Raw genomic sequence first — 16,493 nt, 5'->3', positions numbered from 1 at the left:
AATCAAGATGTGAGCAATGGCAGTACCAGTACAAGAAGCATGCACATGCACCACTGTCATCTGGTCATCTATGAAACACCAGAAAAGTGCATGAAATCTACGCAAAGCTGAAGTGAACACTATAATATTTGAGGAAAGTATGTGACATTTGAGGAGTGTCATCTGAAAAACATGGAAAAGAATATGGTCTGGCTTTATCAGTTTATACTCTCAGCAAAACAAATTCTCTTTTATCATGTCGCAAAGTGACCAGTCTTTGTGACAATCAGTCGAGTCATGAATGTGTGACATTTGGATTGTTAGCCAGACAAGTTAACCAGGTATATCCTGTATTCTGACACTGTTACTAAAGCACAGGAAGTCTTGTAACTGAGAGTTGTTTGACTGAAGTGTGACACAATTGAAGGTTTACAATAAATGATGCCTACAAAGTTATACCGGGAAAGCATTTGCTTTTTAGAGATCACATTGATTGACATGTTTTTATTAACATAATGAATTATAAACATAGAAATAAAATATAGTAATTGCCAGTTCTCCACAAGTATACATCTGATTCTACAACCTGAATTGTTTTCTTGATCACGAAGGAAGTTCAGGCGAAAACCACTTGTCGCCATTTTATATGTTAATGACTGTGCGTGCGCATACCTATGCTAAAATTATAACTTATGTAATTCGTCTTTTCGACTCCAGGATTTCGGTGAAGGATAATAGTTTGGGAAGGTTCCAGCATCAGACACTGGGTCATCGGCTTACACAAAATTAATAGACACCCAGGCATCTATGAAAGGAAATACAGTACTTATCACTGAGCTGACCTCAAATAATATCACTAATGTTTCAACATTAAACAGAATAAACGCTGTGTCAATGGCTTATGCAAAAATAATAGAAAAATACGGAAAGGAAATAGGTACTTTAATAGAGCTGACCTCCCATAACATTGACTTCCTGAAATTATCAAATGTCAACCCAATTAATATGCAACAATCTGAGTGAGGGACATAATAAGGAAACACAGTATGTTTGTTTACATTGATGCATATAAATTCATTTGATCATCAAAAGCATTCATATAGCATGCTTTAATATAGTTTGTGTTTTTAGTTCACCAAAGTTTACACCATTTGAGTTTTTGTCATGGCCTGAATGTCCAACACTTTCCATAAACATCAGTGAGGCTATGTTTTCAGTTTTAAGCCTTATTTGTAAAATGACCTCAATTTGACCTTTACGTGTTGCCTGGGGCGGACGGGTAGCCTAGTGGTTAAAGCACTCACTTGTCATGCCGAAGACCCGTGTTCGAATCCCGACATGGGTACAATGTGTGAAGCCCATTTCTGGTGTCCCCCGCCGTGATATTGCTGGAATATTGCTAAAAGCGGCGTAAAACCAAACTCACTCACTCACATTACGTGTTGCCCATTGTTTCTCTCAAAACATATTCTGGGTGGGCCTATTAACATTTTTATCCCCAGCCCCAACGAAGTTGGCGGGGGATATAGAAATGTGTTCTGTCTGTCCGTGCGTGTGCGTGTGCGTGTGCGTGTGTGTGTGTGTGTGTGTGTGTGTGTGCGCGCGTGCGTCCCGAAATCATTTCCGGAGCATAATGCTGAACTGGGGCCTTTTGCTATTTAGGAATTTTAGAAATTGTTATTTTTTACGTTTCCATGGCAACAAGTTGGACTTAAATTCTAAAAGGGTGGTGTTCGTTTCTGGAGCATAACTCAATAACTGTTAAATACTTTCTTACAAAACTTTGCATGTCTACCAGGCACATACTGAACTGGTGCCTTTTGATATTTAGCACTTTTAGAAAATTTTATTTGTTTCCATTGCAACAAGTTGGATTTAAGTTTTAATATAGGGTGGGTTCACTTATGGAGTATAACAAATAAACTGTTTAATATTTCCTTGCCAAACACAGCATGTCTATATATAAAGCACATACTGAACTGGTGCCATGTGATATTAAGGAGTTTTCAAATGAATGAATTTTAGAATTTCCATTTCAGTTGTTTTGACATGGGCTAAGAGAAATGTTTGGTAAGTTACCTGGTTTGGGACCATAATATGTTAAAATGGGAGGGGGATATCGATAACTCCGTTGACTATATGCTTGTCCCACTGAAAATACTGAAGAAATGACCCTGAAATTTGGCATGCTTGTTTCTGACTTGGCACTAGGGTTTGTTCAAGCTATTGCGTTTTTGGGGGCACTGGTGGCCCAATCCTCTAAGGCCCTGTGATTCACTGTGCAGAGTTGCTTCCCTTGGGCACGCCAGAAACCTATGATAGTGGGTTTGAATCCTGGTTCGGCCTGATTATGTTTCTAGGTTTGTCAGCACCCTACCCGAGCTCGTGGGTTTTACCGAAGTGGTAAACGTCTGGGCCTGCATCACTTCGGGCTTTCCTCCCACATTAAGCTGACATGTCGTGATATAACTGGAATAATGTTAAAAGCGGTGTTGAACTCAACTCACTCACTCAGTCACTCATTGTGTTTGTATTGTTATTTTGGAGTGTGTGTGTCTAAAATCAAAATGTGAAACACCTTCACTTAGACAAAAGATAATGAGCTGAAACTTTTTGGGTGTGACAATGGCTATAAGTAGAGTCAAGTTTGTTCACAGAATCATAATCTACATTTAACATGTTGTAGAAAATGAGCTTGTTTGCTTTCAAATGTGGTGTAACATGTTTGTCGGCATGACCAGGTTGAAGGTTGCCCCATATTGAAGTTTTTGTCACCAAGCTTAGTAAATATCTTTTTCAGTGTAGAGCACTGTTTTGAAAATATTTTAGGTACTTGTAAAAGTTGTGTATGTCATTGTCAGTGTCTATGTCACTGTAACCTCATGTAGGTTGATACTTGGTGGTGGTGAGATACTAAATCTGTATGTCACAAATGTGTTCATTCTGATTGGATAAATGTGACCTCGCGAAGATCACCTCACGAAGATCACACATGAACAAGCACATCAAACACTTCAATGTTGGTATGCCTTCATTATATCATAACTTGGATCTACTACAGGATCCCATTCAACAAAGCGATCGTAGTGCTACGACTGTCGTAAGAGTATGATCGCTTTGTGGAATAACGCCCTGAAATGTGATCAAGCTCTATCCATGTGACATGTCTACAGATAAATCAAGGTCTCTTGGTTGAGGCCTATGAGCACCGTATGTACCCATCACTTGCGATTATCAATATTTGTTTTAATGTAACAAATTCATTGTGGCAAAATGACAGTTTAGAATATTTGGCATGATATTTAGACTTTCTGTGTTTGCTCTGGGTGTGCTGTCATTCTCTGTCAAAGCATAGTTATACCCCCGTTACGAAGTAAATCGGGGGTATTTAGAGTTTCGTTTGTCCGTCCTTCCGTCCATCCTTCCATCCATCTTTCCGTCCGTCCTTCCATCCGGGCTTTTGTACGGCCCATAACTTTTTAACCATGCACCATAGCTTCACCAACTTCACTACACACATTTACCCCAATGAGTACTTGTGCCTTTTGCTAGTTTGAAGGTTCTGAACTTTTTAATTTTTGCTGTTTCCATGGAAACATTAGAAACTTAAACTTTTAGGGTGGGTGTTTTGTACGGCCCATATCTTTTTAACCATGCACCCTAGCTTCACCAAACTTGCTACACACATTTACCCCAATGAGTACTTGTGCCTTTTGCTAGTTTGAAGATTCTTAATTTGTACGGCCCATAACTTTTTTAACTATGCATCCTAGCTTCATCAAGCTTGTTACACACATTTACCACAATGAGTACTTGTGCCTTTTGCTAGTTTGAAGATTATGAATTTTTTTATTTTTGCCGTTTCCATGAAATCATGGTGAAACATAAATGTTTCTGGAACTCACTGGAACTGTCACTGGAACTCAATCTTAGGTTTTAAAACAATGAAGTTAAAATCAGTTAGAAATATGTAATATTTCATTAATTAACAAACTATTTACTATTTGTTGTTTACAAGCGGGGATAACGGGGGTATGTGAGCTTTGCTCACTTCTTTCTTGTTTGTGGCAGTTTTTGAAAGAGACTTCAGATATTATGTTCCAAAACATCCAAGATGTGAAGATTAATATCTCATATTTTTATCTCAAGAGTGAAATGCAGTGTGTAGATCATGATTCTTATTCTGATTGTGACCTTGCCCTTCATTTGAAGGTGTTACTGATAGGGCTAGGACACGTAACATGTTTCTCAGGTTGGGTGGGTCCTGAGTATGACCCGGGTACACACAGGACTACCCAGACCCGTGGTTAGTCACGTGATATAATGTTTAATGACAAAAATTATCTTGAACTATATGGTTACACTACAAGTCACTAATGTTTGCATAACTTTCTGACTATGCACCCATTCCTTCTGTCCTTTGCCGGTATATGTTTGAAGAAAGATAAAATTTCAGTCAACTTCAGTGCGTGCATGACCAGATCATTTTATATGTGTGTCTAAATACATCTTGTCCAGGGCTAAGGTCAAACTATTCCCAATTGGACATTTTGTACCTATCTCTTGACCTTCAGCAGATACCCGGGTAGGGTCAGGTAAAAGGGTTGTAGGTTCCCAGGTAGTAAATTTGGACTCCCAAGCCCTGGTTACAGATACAATATCCAAGCAGAATCAAGTTAGTGTTCAGATTAGGTTGGTACAGCAATCACACTGATTTCCTTTCTCCACAATGGTAGTGACAGTACCGGTATGTACATTTAACAGATACAACCAAGCAACTCAATATGTTGATTGCTTAGCTGATGTGCCGGTCGTGGGAGTGACCAAGTTTAGCTGTTCTGCGAACTAACAAAACTAGGTAATTCGTAAATGAAGACGTTGATTGTTGTTAAGGTAATGTTCACACACCCAACAGCATGAAAGTTTGTTAAAGAGATTGCATGGAAATGTTAACAATGCCTATGTTTGGGTATCTATCAATATTCAAATGCAACTGGCCACAGGTTATGGTTTGGTCTGTTGAAAGTAAGAATTTGTTTGTCTGTTTACATTTATATACATTTTTGATGTGGAGAATAAATAAAATACCTGACTAATTCATAAGATACCATTTTGTGAACTTGATGTTATCTTTCCTTCACTTGATCACGTACCATAGAAAGTCCATTATCATCAATAAATGTTATCTAATAAGAAATAGTGACCGTAGATAGACAGTTGTCTCAACATCTGCAGCTGTTGCGTACCTTTCCAGGGACCCCTGAAGAACTGGCCCCGGGATCATGAAACTAACTTAAGACCATATTTTGTCTTAACTCTTAAGATTTAGACATAAGACCATATTTTGTCTTAAATCGGACATTCACCTCATGCGTCACCTCGGGGCTAAAAAGGAAAAAAATACCAATTCAGTGGACATTTTGAGACTGCTTCAATTCTGTTGATATGTACAACGATGAAGAGCTCTTGGTAAAAGTTATAGATTTCATCGGCCTACCATTCATCGTTGATCTAACTGGTGATGAACTGGTATAGATACTACCCGACTCAGCGTTCCAAGTCTCCCGCCTTTTATTCAAGTTTTGATATTCCTTCAGTTTGTTGCCACTGGGGCTTTTCACCTTTTAGTTGCTCAGTCGTTTTGTGTCAGCCATATTGGATAGTGTTTACAAAATCATGTTATACGAACACCGCTTATGAGACGCAAATACCATCATGTATATTTCAAAATCGATACCTACATCTTTGAATACCTCATACATTTTAGAATCAAATGCCAAATGGTCTTTGTCACCAATACAAATTGTCTAGATGTAATGAAGCAAAATAAATGAGGTGTGAAAACAAACGCTGAAAAAAGTGCACTTGTTGGAAATGTAAACAAAGCCATTTGTCTATACATTGGCTCAGCATTTTCAGAATATACACGGGAAGAGAATCGTGCGAAGAATTAGGGAATTAAAAATATATACATTGCAATGATTTGATATTTTTAACAGAACAAGTCGAAGTTCCCGCGCTATGAGATGCCATGACTGACGCAAAATCATGCACAACGACAACAGTATTCATCGGAATTTCTGACTATTTCCATTGGTTTCAATGAAAAATATAACAACAAATAACAGTACACAGATTGTCAGAATGTTTCCGATTACTTATATGTCATATTTATGTACATACGAACCCTTAATCAACTCCTGACAGTCAACACGCTATTTTGTAAAATTTGGTCACCGGTAGTGATGTCAAACTTCAACATATTCGTTGTACATATTTGGTAATTTCTCTAAGGTGAAGTTCCTTGAATGAATTAAACAAGTGTTACAAGATGAAATGTAAATGTAACTGCAACATGTACGTATTTCTAGGGAGTGTAATAGTCAATATTATAAGTTCATATAAATAGTGTCCATGAATAGCCGTTTCATTTTATTTTATAACTAAAACTGACAATATAACTTAACCAAAATGGATATTATTTTTTGTTCAATTATATGCACACATTTCTAGAAGAATTGGCTTGGTCTTGGATTTTTTTTATGTCGTTTGATATACAGAACAGTGATATCTGAGGATTCGCCAGGTGCGTGTTTGTCACAGACGATCTATGAATTATTCCTCTCGCTTTGCATTATAAAATCAATGGGTTCATCCTTTTCAAAATATTGTGACCACAGGATATTAAACTGTTAACTTTATTTCTTCAAGAATTGTAAAAAGTAAAAATATAACCCATGCCACATGTATTCCGTTGCTGGATGATTATCCTTATGCGATTATCCTGATAATTCTATATCAATGGAGCTTTCTTCGCATCTTTATTGTAGTATAATTTTGAGACAAGATGAAGAGAAATATTTACATAATGACAGAACAAATACATACTTAATTACGTAAAATTGATGCCAAACAGGCGGATGTCTTGTCCAAACTATCGAATTGTTTATCTATTCAAGATATTATTTACACGGTAAATGCAGTCTTTTATGTTGTGTCGAAAAAGCGTCAAATTCCGTTTTACACTCTTTTTCCATACCATGATCGAAAAATTAGGGGAGATATGTATTAATCAAAATACCAGTGTCATCTTTCTGCAACATTGTCAATTGCATAAAAGTAGCCATGACGTCAACTAGAATGGTGTCATTTTTATGTAATTCATTTCATTTGATGACATTACATTAGTGCTCATTAATAATGGTGCAACATTAGTCAAATTACACTTGCACAATCAGGAGAATATTGGAATCTAAGGAATAATTTATGGTTTAGAAAGGGCCAACCATTTCGATATTACTTATCCATTATGAAGTACAGTTTCGTCATTTCTTATAGTTTTTTTTTGTGCCTAAACGTATACAGTTTCAATATCCATATTTGTGTTGGAATAGTTTGGTTCCTCGTGAACAAAACACTATGAAAATGTATGTAAACTAGTGCTTAACATAGCGGAGTTATGCCCCCTTTTCTTTGAACGCGTGTACCCTTTCTGTCGCCTTTTGGTGTCATTGAGGTAAATCAGTTTTCATCATTTATGGCAGGCTATTTTTTGCATTGAATTTATGTTGTTATTCATATACCGTTGTTTAACTCCACGCAATATGCCAGCTATATGACGGTGGTCTGAACCAGACAATCCAGTGATTGACATCATGAGCATCAATCCACGCAATTGGGACTGATGACATGCATCAACCAAGTCAGCGAGCCTGACCACCCGATCCCGTTAGTCGCCTCTTACAACAAGCATAGTCGCCTTTCACGGCAAGCATGGGTTGCTGAAGACCTGTTCCACCCTGGATCTTCACGGGTATAGCCAGAGGTTGATTCAGTGCTGCATGAGTGCATTTCTCGCACAACCTTCACTTTTCCGATCTGAGGCAAATGTACGTCAGAGAAAAACTCGGCATCCTAAGATTACCAAAGTACGGTATAACTTGCGCGTGTCCATATGTCGATGGTCTTAGACTTAGTTTCAAGATCCAGTCTTAGACCGAATCTTAGCTAAGCAAAATCTTAAAAACTTAAGCCAAAATTTGTGCTTAGGAAAATTTGAGCTAAGACCACTTGCATGATCCTGGGGCTTGGTCTTCAGCAAGCCATGCTTGTAACAGGATTGGGTGGTCAGGCTCGCTGACTTGGTTGAAGCATGTCATTGTATCCCAATTGAGTAAATCAATGCTCATGATGTCAATCACTGGATTATCTGGTACAGACTCAATTATTTACAGACCGTCGTCATATAGCTGTAATATTGCTGAGTGTGGCATTAAACAACAAAGAAGCAAAACCTCCCAAAGTGAACTTCACATTTATGAAAAAAATGTAATTTAACTCATCTGAGACATGGCAAAAAGGTTGAAAAGAATAATTAGTTACTTTGAGGCATCATGAACAGCTTGGGCTGCAAAGTGCATTCTGGAAGTTGGTCCTTGTAAAGTGCTTTCATGGTGATGATGCAATTATAAATATTGATAAGATATGACCTCCTCCATGACCTTGTGGATAGAGCATCTGCCCCGAAAGCGGAATATCAGTGGTTCAATCCCTAGCCGCATAATACCAAAAGCCTGACAATAGAATATTTTGTATTGCCATTTAGTTCCATTGATGGAACTTGTCAAGTATGCAGGAGCAATCTATGCTGTTGAAGAGAGGGAACAGGACAATGTGGGTAGTCAGTAATGGTCTTTTTGTGGTGTTGATTTTGACCTTATTTTTGTCCCGTGTCAAGCTGACAGGAACTTTAGTTATTTGTGTGTGTTGTTCTTTCCACTATTGGCTCCATGTCCATGTCCAGCTGACAGGAACTGTTGTTATTTGTGTGTGTTGTTCTTTCCACTATTGGCTCCATGTCCATGTCCAGGTGACAGGAACTGTTGTTATTTGTGTGTGTTGTTCTTTCCACTATTGGCTCCATGTCCATGTCCAGCTGACAGGAACTGTTGTTATTGTGTGTGTTGTTCTTTCCACTATTGGCTCCATGTCCAGGCGAGATGCAGTGCAGCAGTGCAGTGCCACTCATTTTTCAAGTTTGAAAAGTTTGGTAACATGTAAAAAATATACAATACTTTCATCCATTAATGCTCCTGAAGAAAGAGGGCTTCTGGTCATATTTTATCCTAATAAGTTGTTTTTTATTTCAGGCCATGGATGAATATTATGAAAAAATTAATGACCCAACCCAGAATGGTGCAATTTTCATGGCTGTGTGTCGGGGGAAGGTGAGTGGCACCAACACACCCATTCTGCCAATGTCATTACTTGAAAAGATGTTACAAATATTCTGAAAAAAATATTACAAATCAATTCGGCCTCTCTTTTTATCCCCCCGGCATATGATGCGGGGGGATATAGCGATCAGCCAGTCTGTCTGTCCGGCCGTCTGACCGTAACCATTTCCTTTTCTGGGGCAGAACTCGAAAACCATTCTGTGTATTTGATTGAAACTTGGCAAATCTATCAGGCACATACTGAAGTGATGCCTTTTGATATTTTTGGATTTTTCTAATTTTTATTTTTTTAAATTTTTATGGAATGAAGTTGGACATAGACTCAATTGGGGATGGGGTTCGCTTCCGGGGCAGAACTGCAAAACCATTCAGTGTATTTGATCGACACTTGGCAAATCTATCAGGCACATACTGAAGTGGTGCCTTTTCATATATTGGGATTTTTCTAATTTTTATTTTTTTAAATTTTTATGGAATGAAGTTGGACATAGACTCAATTGGGGATGGGGTTCGTTTCCGGGGCAGAATTTGAAAACCATTCAGTGTATTTGATCGACACTTGGCAAAGCTATCAGGCACATACTGAAGTGGTGCCTTTTGATATTTAAGGATTTTTCTAATTTTTATTTTTTTAAATTTTTATGGAATGAAGTTGGACATAGACTCAATTGGGGATGAGGTTCATTCCGGGGCAGAATTTGAAAACCATTCAGTGTATTTGATCGAAACTTGGCAAAGCTATCAGGCACATACTGAAGTGGTGCCTTTTGATAAAAGATTGTTTACGAAGTTTTATTTTTCACAATTTTATGGAAAGAAGTTGGATCTAATCTCCATTGGGGAATGGGTTCGTTTCCGGGCCAGAATTCGAAAACCATTCAGTGGGTAAACAATGTATGCTTCTTAAAGAACATTCAACTCTTAACTCATTACATACAGAATTGCGCATTTACTAGTGGTTACTTTAAAGACAGCTGCCGGGGGGATATGTCATCTTTCTGATGACTCTTGTTCTTTTTTACAGGAAAATAAATGTCTGTGGGGTGGGGGGGGCAAGCAAGGCAATTTTAGTTTTAGTTTTCTCCTCCACTACAGGTCGCCTGGTATAAAAAAAATAAAGTGGCTTAACATGGAAGGAGAGCCTGCATCACAGCTTTTGCTTTAAGCAATGCAAACCTGACTAATGAAACAGGGACACTGTTTAGACTTCGGAGAGTTAATACTGTCAATACAATCAGTTACATATTTACAATACATATTTGTTTCCAAGTTCATTACAACCTGAACATGGCTTGTCAAGTGATTACGCTGACAAACACAGATCTCTCAAATCTCTCGCTAACCAAAATGTCTTGCATTTGGACATTATTTAGGTCACAGGAAGTTAAGAGGACACTCAAAACTACCAACTGAAGTGCCTTGTGCTTCCCCACCGGTGCCTGTTCTTTGAAATTTGGATTCTGTTTCGAAAATCGTGGCCCTTGACCTGGTAAAATATGTCTGTCAGAAGAGAGACATACACGGCAGATCGGCAAAGGGAATTGAAGTAACCTCCGCTAGTTTAAGTAATCCTTGCAAACACATAGACAGCTTCTGCCTGTGAAGATCTAGGTTAGAATAGGTCTTCAGCAACCCATGTTTGTATTGAGGCGACTAACAGGATTGGCTGGTTAACTCGCTGACTTGGTTGACGCATGTCATCGTCTCCCAATTGCGTAGATTGATGCTCATGGTGTTAATCACTGAATATTGCTGAGTTCGGCATTAAACAACAAACAAACTTCCATAGGTTTCTACTCAAAAATCTTATCATTAATAGTAGGTCCTTGCTCAGAAAATATCAGCTTATCCGCCGGATAAAAACAGAGCAAGTACAGACTTATTTTTTTTCCATTTCAACAAAATTTGTAGTCAGCAGTTCCGTAAAGGAAGTTGAAAAAAAGTGTGGTCTTAGATTATTTATTAACCTTGGTAGAGGCAGTAAATTAAGGATCAACTGTTTCAGCTTATTATGGGAATAAGGTTGACAGATTTTGAGGAGAATTTTCAATTAATCATGTCAAAAGTGATTATTAAAATTTCATACTCAAATTATCTCTGATGTTCTTAACTGCCTTAGTTTTGAGTTGGTGTCTGGGAGACAAGCTGCATGAGGCTTCCTCAAACACAATGATGATTCTCCACTGTAGTTTCATGATATGAGAACATGATAGATCTTCTGTCCATGCTCCAGGTGAGTGAGGGTCTGGACTTCTCCGACAACAATGGCCGGGCTGTGATGATCACCGGCCTGCCCTATCCTCCCAGGATGGACCCACGCATCGTCCTCAAGATGCAGTTCCTGGATGAGATGAAGAGGAAGGCAGGCAGTAAGGTGAGACAGTTACCGGTAACTGACTTATTTATAAAGCAGCAGCATGTTGCTCCACCTAGGGACATCCTATTTGTTGGTGTACTGCTCTGCCTACCCCCTCTGTGTAAATATGAAGCATCAAAGCCAGAGAACAACCAGTCTGGATTATTCCCCTAAACAGATTCCATTTGGTCTAAAATGCTAAAATGGTGGTGAGTGAGTGAGTGAGTGAGTGAGTGAGTGAGATTGGTTTAACGCCGCTTTTAACAGTATTCCAGTTATATCACGGCATGAAAGCTTAATGTGGGAGGAAAGCCCAAAGTGATGCAGGTCTCAGACGTTTTCCACTTCAGTGAAACCCACGAGCACAGGTATGGTGCTGGCAAACCTAGAAACATAATCGGGGCAAACCGGGATTCGAACCCACAATCATAGGTTTCTGGCGTGTCCAAGGGATGCAACTCTGCACAGCGAATCGTGGCACCTTAGACGACTGGACCACCTGTACCCTCAAAATGGTGGTGAAAATCATATGAATGGATCACTGAAAACCAGTGATGACACCGATTGTTTGTGAAAAGGGCAAGCATGTCCTGCCTTACTGGTAGCTCCGCCACTGTAACAATTTGCAGGTGTTTGTACATGTACATGTTTGCGAGAGCTAACATCCATGTTTCAAACTAGACATATTCTAGCATGTAATTGGCTAAAATTGATGTTAAATAGCTAGAATCATTGGACATTCTGTTTTAAACTTGTTGTGCTTTAAATATGTGTTTTTATGGCCTGGAAGCTATTTTGTTATTAAGACAGCTACAGACAATGGAACTGTTTCTCATCAAGTTGCTTGCTTGTGACAAAAAGACCAGTGTCCAACACACAACCTCACTGACTGGCACATCTGCCAATTGGTCTGTATAGGACACCAATCCTGTATATATTTAAGAAATAATGTTCACTCTACCCCTGTGCAGTGTAACAAAGTATAGTTTTGCCGTGAAGTATTATAGTTTAAGTACAAGGATGCTTGACGTTATAACAGTTCATGTTTTTCACTTTGGACACAGTGGATAAATCCCCACAGCATGGTTGACATTGCCTTGCCATATTTCTTCTCAAAGAATAATATTCACATTTTCAACATGTTTAAAGAAACTATTTGACCTATTGACAATTGATGTGGATGTGCCCTCTGAATTGCCAGCAATGGTAGAATGATGTCAATAAGCATATGTTGGATCATGGGGAGGTGATTTGTGGTTTTGGTGAAACATCTTATGTGTATAAAATCCAGCTCTATGTATATAACATCCAGCACCTAACTGCTGTGAGTGACACTGTTTGCTGTTGGTCTGCAGAGCCTGAGTGGCCAGTCCTGGTACCGCCAACAGGCCTCCCGGGCAGTCAACCAGGCCATCGGGCGGGTCATCCGACACAAGCAGGACTTTGGAGCAATTCTGCTGTGTGACACACGGTAGGTCGTTCTCCAGCATTACCAAAGATTGTGATGGCAGAAGGAGTATCTCCTTTTTTCCCGGATTATGATATTATTGCCCTTAAAATGTGCCTTCTCAATGTACTTTAAGTTACTGAGAACTGAATATATTTTGTGTCTAAAAGAATCTTCAAAAATACATTTGATTGGGTGTTGAGTTCTTTTTTTGCCTTATGAAATTAAAGAAGATACATTTTGCAACAGTTTTTACATGAATTAAGTGTGGCTGGCTGAGTGTCTAGATGTGGAGAGTGTCTGTGTAAGTGCGGCTGGCTGAGTGTCTAGATGTGGAGAGTGTCTGTGTAAGTGTGGCTGGCTGAGTGTCCTGATGTGGAGAGTGTCTGTGTAAGTGTAGCTGGCTGAGTGTCTTGATGTGGAGAGTGTAAGTGTAGCTGGCTGAGTGTCTTGATGTGGAGAGTGTCTGTGTAAGTGTGGCTGGCTGAGTGTCCTGATGTGGAGAGTGTCTGTGTAAGTGTGGCTGGCTGAGTGTCCTGATGTGGAGAGTGTCTGTGTAAGTGTGGCTGGCTGAGTGTCCTGATGTGGAGAGTGTCTGTGTAAGTGTGGCTGGCTGAGTGTTGTGATGTGGAGAGTGTCTGAGTAAGTGTGGCTGGCTGAGTGTCCTGATGTGGAGAGTGTCTGTGTAAGTGTGGGTGGCTGAGCGTCCTGATGTGGAGAGTGTCTGTGTAAGTGTGGCTGGCTGAGTGTCCTGATGTGGAGAGTGTCTGTGTAAGTGTGGCTGGCTGAGTGTCCTGATGTGGAGAGTGTCTGTGTAAGTGTAGCTGCCTGAGTGTTGTGATGTGGAGAGTGTCTGTGTAAGTGTGGCTGGCTGAGTGTTGTGATGTGGAGAGTGTCTGAGTAAGTGTGGCTGGCTGAGTGTCCTGATGTGGAGAGTGTCTGTGTAAGTGTGGCTGGCTGAGTGTTGTGATGTGGAGAGTGTCTGTGTAAGTGTGGCTGGCTGAGTGTCCTGATGTGGAGAGTGTCTGTGTAAGTGTGGCTGGCTGAGTGTCCTGATGTGGAGAGTGTCTGTGTAAGTGTGGCTGGCTGAGTGTTGTGATGTGGAGAGTGTCTGAGTAAGTGTGGCTGGCTGAGTGTCGTGATGTGGAGAGTGTCTGTGTAAGTGTGGGTGGCTGAGCGTCCTGATGTGGAGAGTGTCTGTGTAAGTGTGGCTGGCTGAGTGTCCTGATGTGGAGAGTGTCTGTGTAAGTGTGGCTGGCTGAGTGTCCTGATGTGGAGAGTGTCTGTGTAAGTGTAGCTGCCTGAGTGTTGTGATGTGGAGAGTGTCTGTGTAAGTGTAGCTGCCTGAGTGTTGTCATGTGGAGAGTGTCTGTGTAAGAGTAGCTGCCTAAGTGTTGTGATGTGGAGAGTGTCTGTGTAAGTGTGGCTGGTTGAGTGACCTGAGATGTGGAGTGTGTCTGTGTAAGTGTGGCTGGCTGAGTGTCCTGATGTGGAGAGTGTCTGTGTAAGTGTAGCTGCCTGAGTGTTGTGATGTGGAGAGTGTCTGTGTAAGTGTAGCTGGCTGAGTGTCTTGATGTGGAGAGTGTAAGTGTAGCTGGCTGAGTGTCTTGATGTGGAGAGCGTCTGTGTAAGTGTAGCTGCCTAAGTGTTGTGATGTGGAGAGTGTCTGTGTAAGTGTGGCTGGTTGAGTGACCTGAGATGTGGAGTGTGTCTGTGTAAGTGTGGCTGGCTGAGTGTCTTGATGTGGAGAGCGTCTGTGTAAGTGTAGCTACCTAAGTGTTGTGATGTGGAGAGTGTCTGTGTAAGTGTGGCTGGTTGAGTGACTTGAGATGTGGAGAGTGTCTGTGTAAGTGTAGCTGGCTGAGTGTCCTGATGTGGAGAGTGTCTGTGTAAGTGTGGCTGGCTGAGTGTCCTGATGTGGAGAGTGTCTGTGTAAGTGTGGCTAGCTGAGTGTTGTGATGTGGAGAGTGTCTGTGTAAGTGTGGCTGCCTAAGTGTTGTGATGTGGAGAGTGTCTGTGTAAGTGTAGCTGCCTGAGTGTTGTGATGTGGAGAGTGTCTGTGTAAGTGTAGCTGCCTAAGTGTTGTGATGTGGAGAGTGTCTGTGTAAGTGTAGCTGCCTGAGTGTTGTGATGTGGAGAGTGTCTGTGTAAGTGTGGCTAGCTGAGTGTTGTGATGTGGAGAGTGTCTGTGTAAGTGTAGCTGCCTAAGTGTCCTGATGTGGAGAGTGTCTGTGTAAGTGTAGCTGCCTGAGTGTTGTGATGTGGAGAGTGTCTGTGTAAGTGTGGCTAGCTGAGTGTTGTGATGTGGAGAGTGTCTGTGTAAGTGTGGCTGCCTAAGTGTCCTGATGTGGAGAGTGTCTGTGTAAGTGTAGCTGCCTGAGTGTTGTGATGTGGAGAGTGTCTGTGTAAGTGTAGCTGCCTAAGTGTTGTGATGTGGAGAGTGTCTGTGTAAGTGTAGCTGCCTAAGTGTTGTGATGTGGAGAGCGTCTGTGTAAGTGTGGCTGCCTAAGTGTTGTGATGTGGAGAGTGTCTGTGTAAGTGTAGCTGCCTAAGTGTTGTGATGTGGAGAGTGTCTGTGTAAGTGTAGCTGCCTAAGTGTTGTGATGTGGAGAGTGTCTGTGTAAGTGTAGCTGCCTGAGTGTTGTCATGTGGAGAGTGTCTGTGTAAGTGTGGCTGCCTAAGTGTTGTGATGTGGAGAGTGTCTGTGTAAGTGTGGCTGGCTGAGTGTCCTGATGTGGAGAGTGTCTGTGTAAGTGTAGCTGCCTAAGTGTTGTGATGTGGAGAGTGTCTGTGTAAGTGTAGCTGCCTAAGTGTTGTGATGTGGAGAGTGTCTGTGTAAGTGTGGCTGCCTAAGTGTTGTGATGTGGAGAGTGTCTGTGTAAGTGTGGCTGGCTGAGTGTCCTGATGTGGAGAGTGTCTGTGTAAGTGTAGCTGCCTAAGTGTTGTGATGTGGAGAGTGTCTGTGTAAGTGTAGCTGCCTAAGTGTTCTGATGTGGAGAGTGTCTGTGTAAGTGTGGCTGCCTAAGTGTTGTGATGTGGAGAGTGTCTGTGTAAGTGTGGCTGGCTGAGTGTCCTGATGTGGAGAGTGTCTGTGTAAGTGTAGCTGCCTAAGTGTTGTGATGTGGATAGTGTCTGTGTAAGTGTAGCTGCCTAAGTGTTGTGATGTGGAGAGTGTCTGTGTAAGTGTAGCTGCCTGAGTGTTGTGATGTGGAGAGTGTCTGTGTAAGTGTAGCTGCCTAAGTGTTGTGATGTGGAGAGTGTCTGTGTAAGTATAGCTGCCTGAGTGTTGTGATGTGGAGAGTGTCTGTGTAAGTGTAGCTGCCTAAGTGTTGTGATGTGGAGAGGGTCTGTGTAAGTGTGGCTGCCTAAGTGTTGTGATGTGGAGGGTGTCTGTGTAAGTATAGCTGCCTAAGTGTTGTGATGTGGAGAGCGTCTGTGTAAGTGTAGCTGCCTAAGTGTTGTGATGTGGAGAGGG

The 16,493-nt window shown here is 40.9% G+C and overlaps 2 protein-coding genes across 3 annotated transcripts in view; one reads left to right on the top strand and one right to left on the bottom strand.

The window, feature by feature from the left end:
* Nucleotides 1-16,493, top strand: part of LOC139479618 (regulator of telomere elongation helicase 1-like) — a 110,908-nt gene that overhangs the window by 37,500 nt on the left and 56,915 nt on the right. Inside the window, exons 21-23 of the mRNA XM_071262456.1 lie at nt 9,129-9,206; nt 11,449-11,589; nt 12,927-13,042. Coding sequence (XP_071118557.1) covers nt 9,129-9,206; nt 11,449-11,589; nt 12,927-13,042 — 335 coding nt within the window. The remainder of the gene's footprint in view (nt 1-9,128; nt 9,207-11,448; nt 11,590-12,926; nt 13,043-16,493) is intronic.
* The window catches only part of LOC139479619 (uncharacterized), a 29,660-nt gene that overhangs the window by 4,434 nt on the left and 8,733 nt on the right, over nt 1-16,493 (bottom strand). Inside the window, exon 1 of one of the 2 annotated variants that reach the window (XM_071262458.1) lies at nt 566-602. The exons of the other annotated variant lie outside the window; for it this stretch is intronic. The gene's annotated coding sequence lies outside the window, so the exon portion shown is untranslated. Of the gene's footprint in view, nt 1-565; nt 603-16,493 lie in introns of those variants that run through there. 2 annotated transcript variants of the gene reach the window in all.

This window comes from Haliotis cracherodii, unplaced genomic scaffold (genome assembly GCF_022045235.1).
Source record: "Haliotis cracherodii isolate W230 unplaced genomic scaffold, xgHalCrac1.p SCAF_4, whole genome shotgun sequence".
NCBI lineage: Eukaryota > Metazoa > Mollusca > Gastropoda > Lepetellida > Haliotidae > Haliotis > Haliotis cracherodii.
The sequence above is the reverse complement of the archived record's forward strand: the minus strand, read 5'-3'. Positions and strand labels throughout refer to the sequence as shown.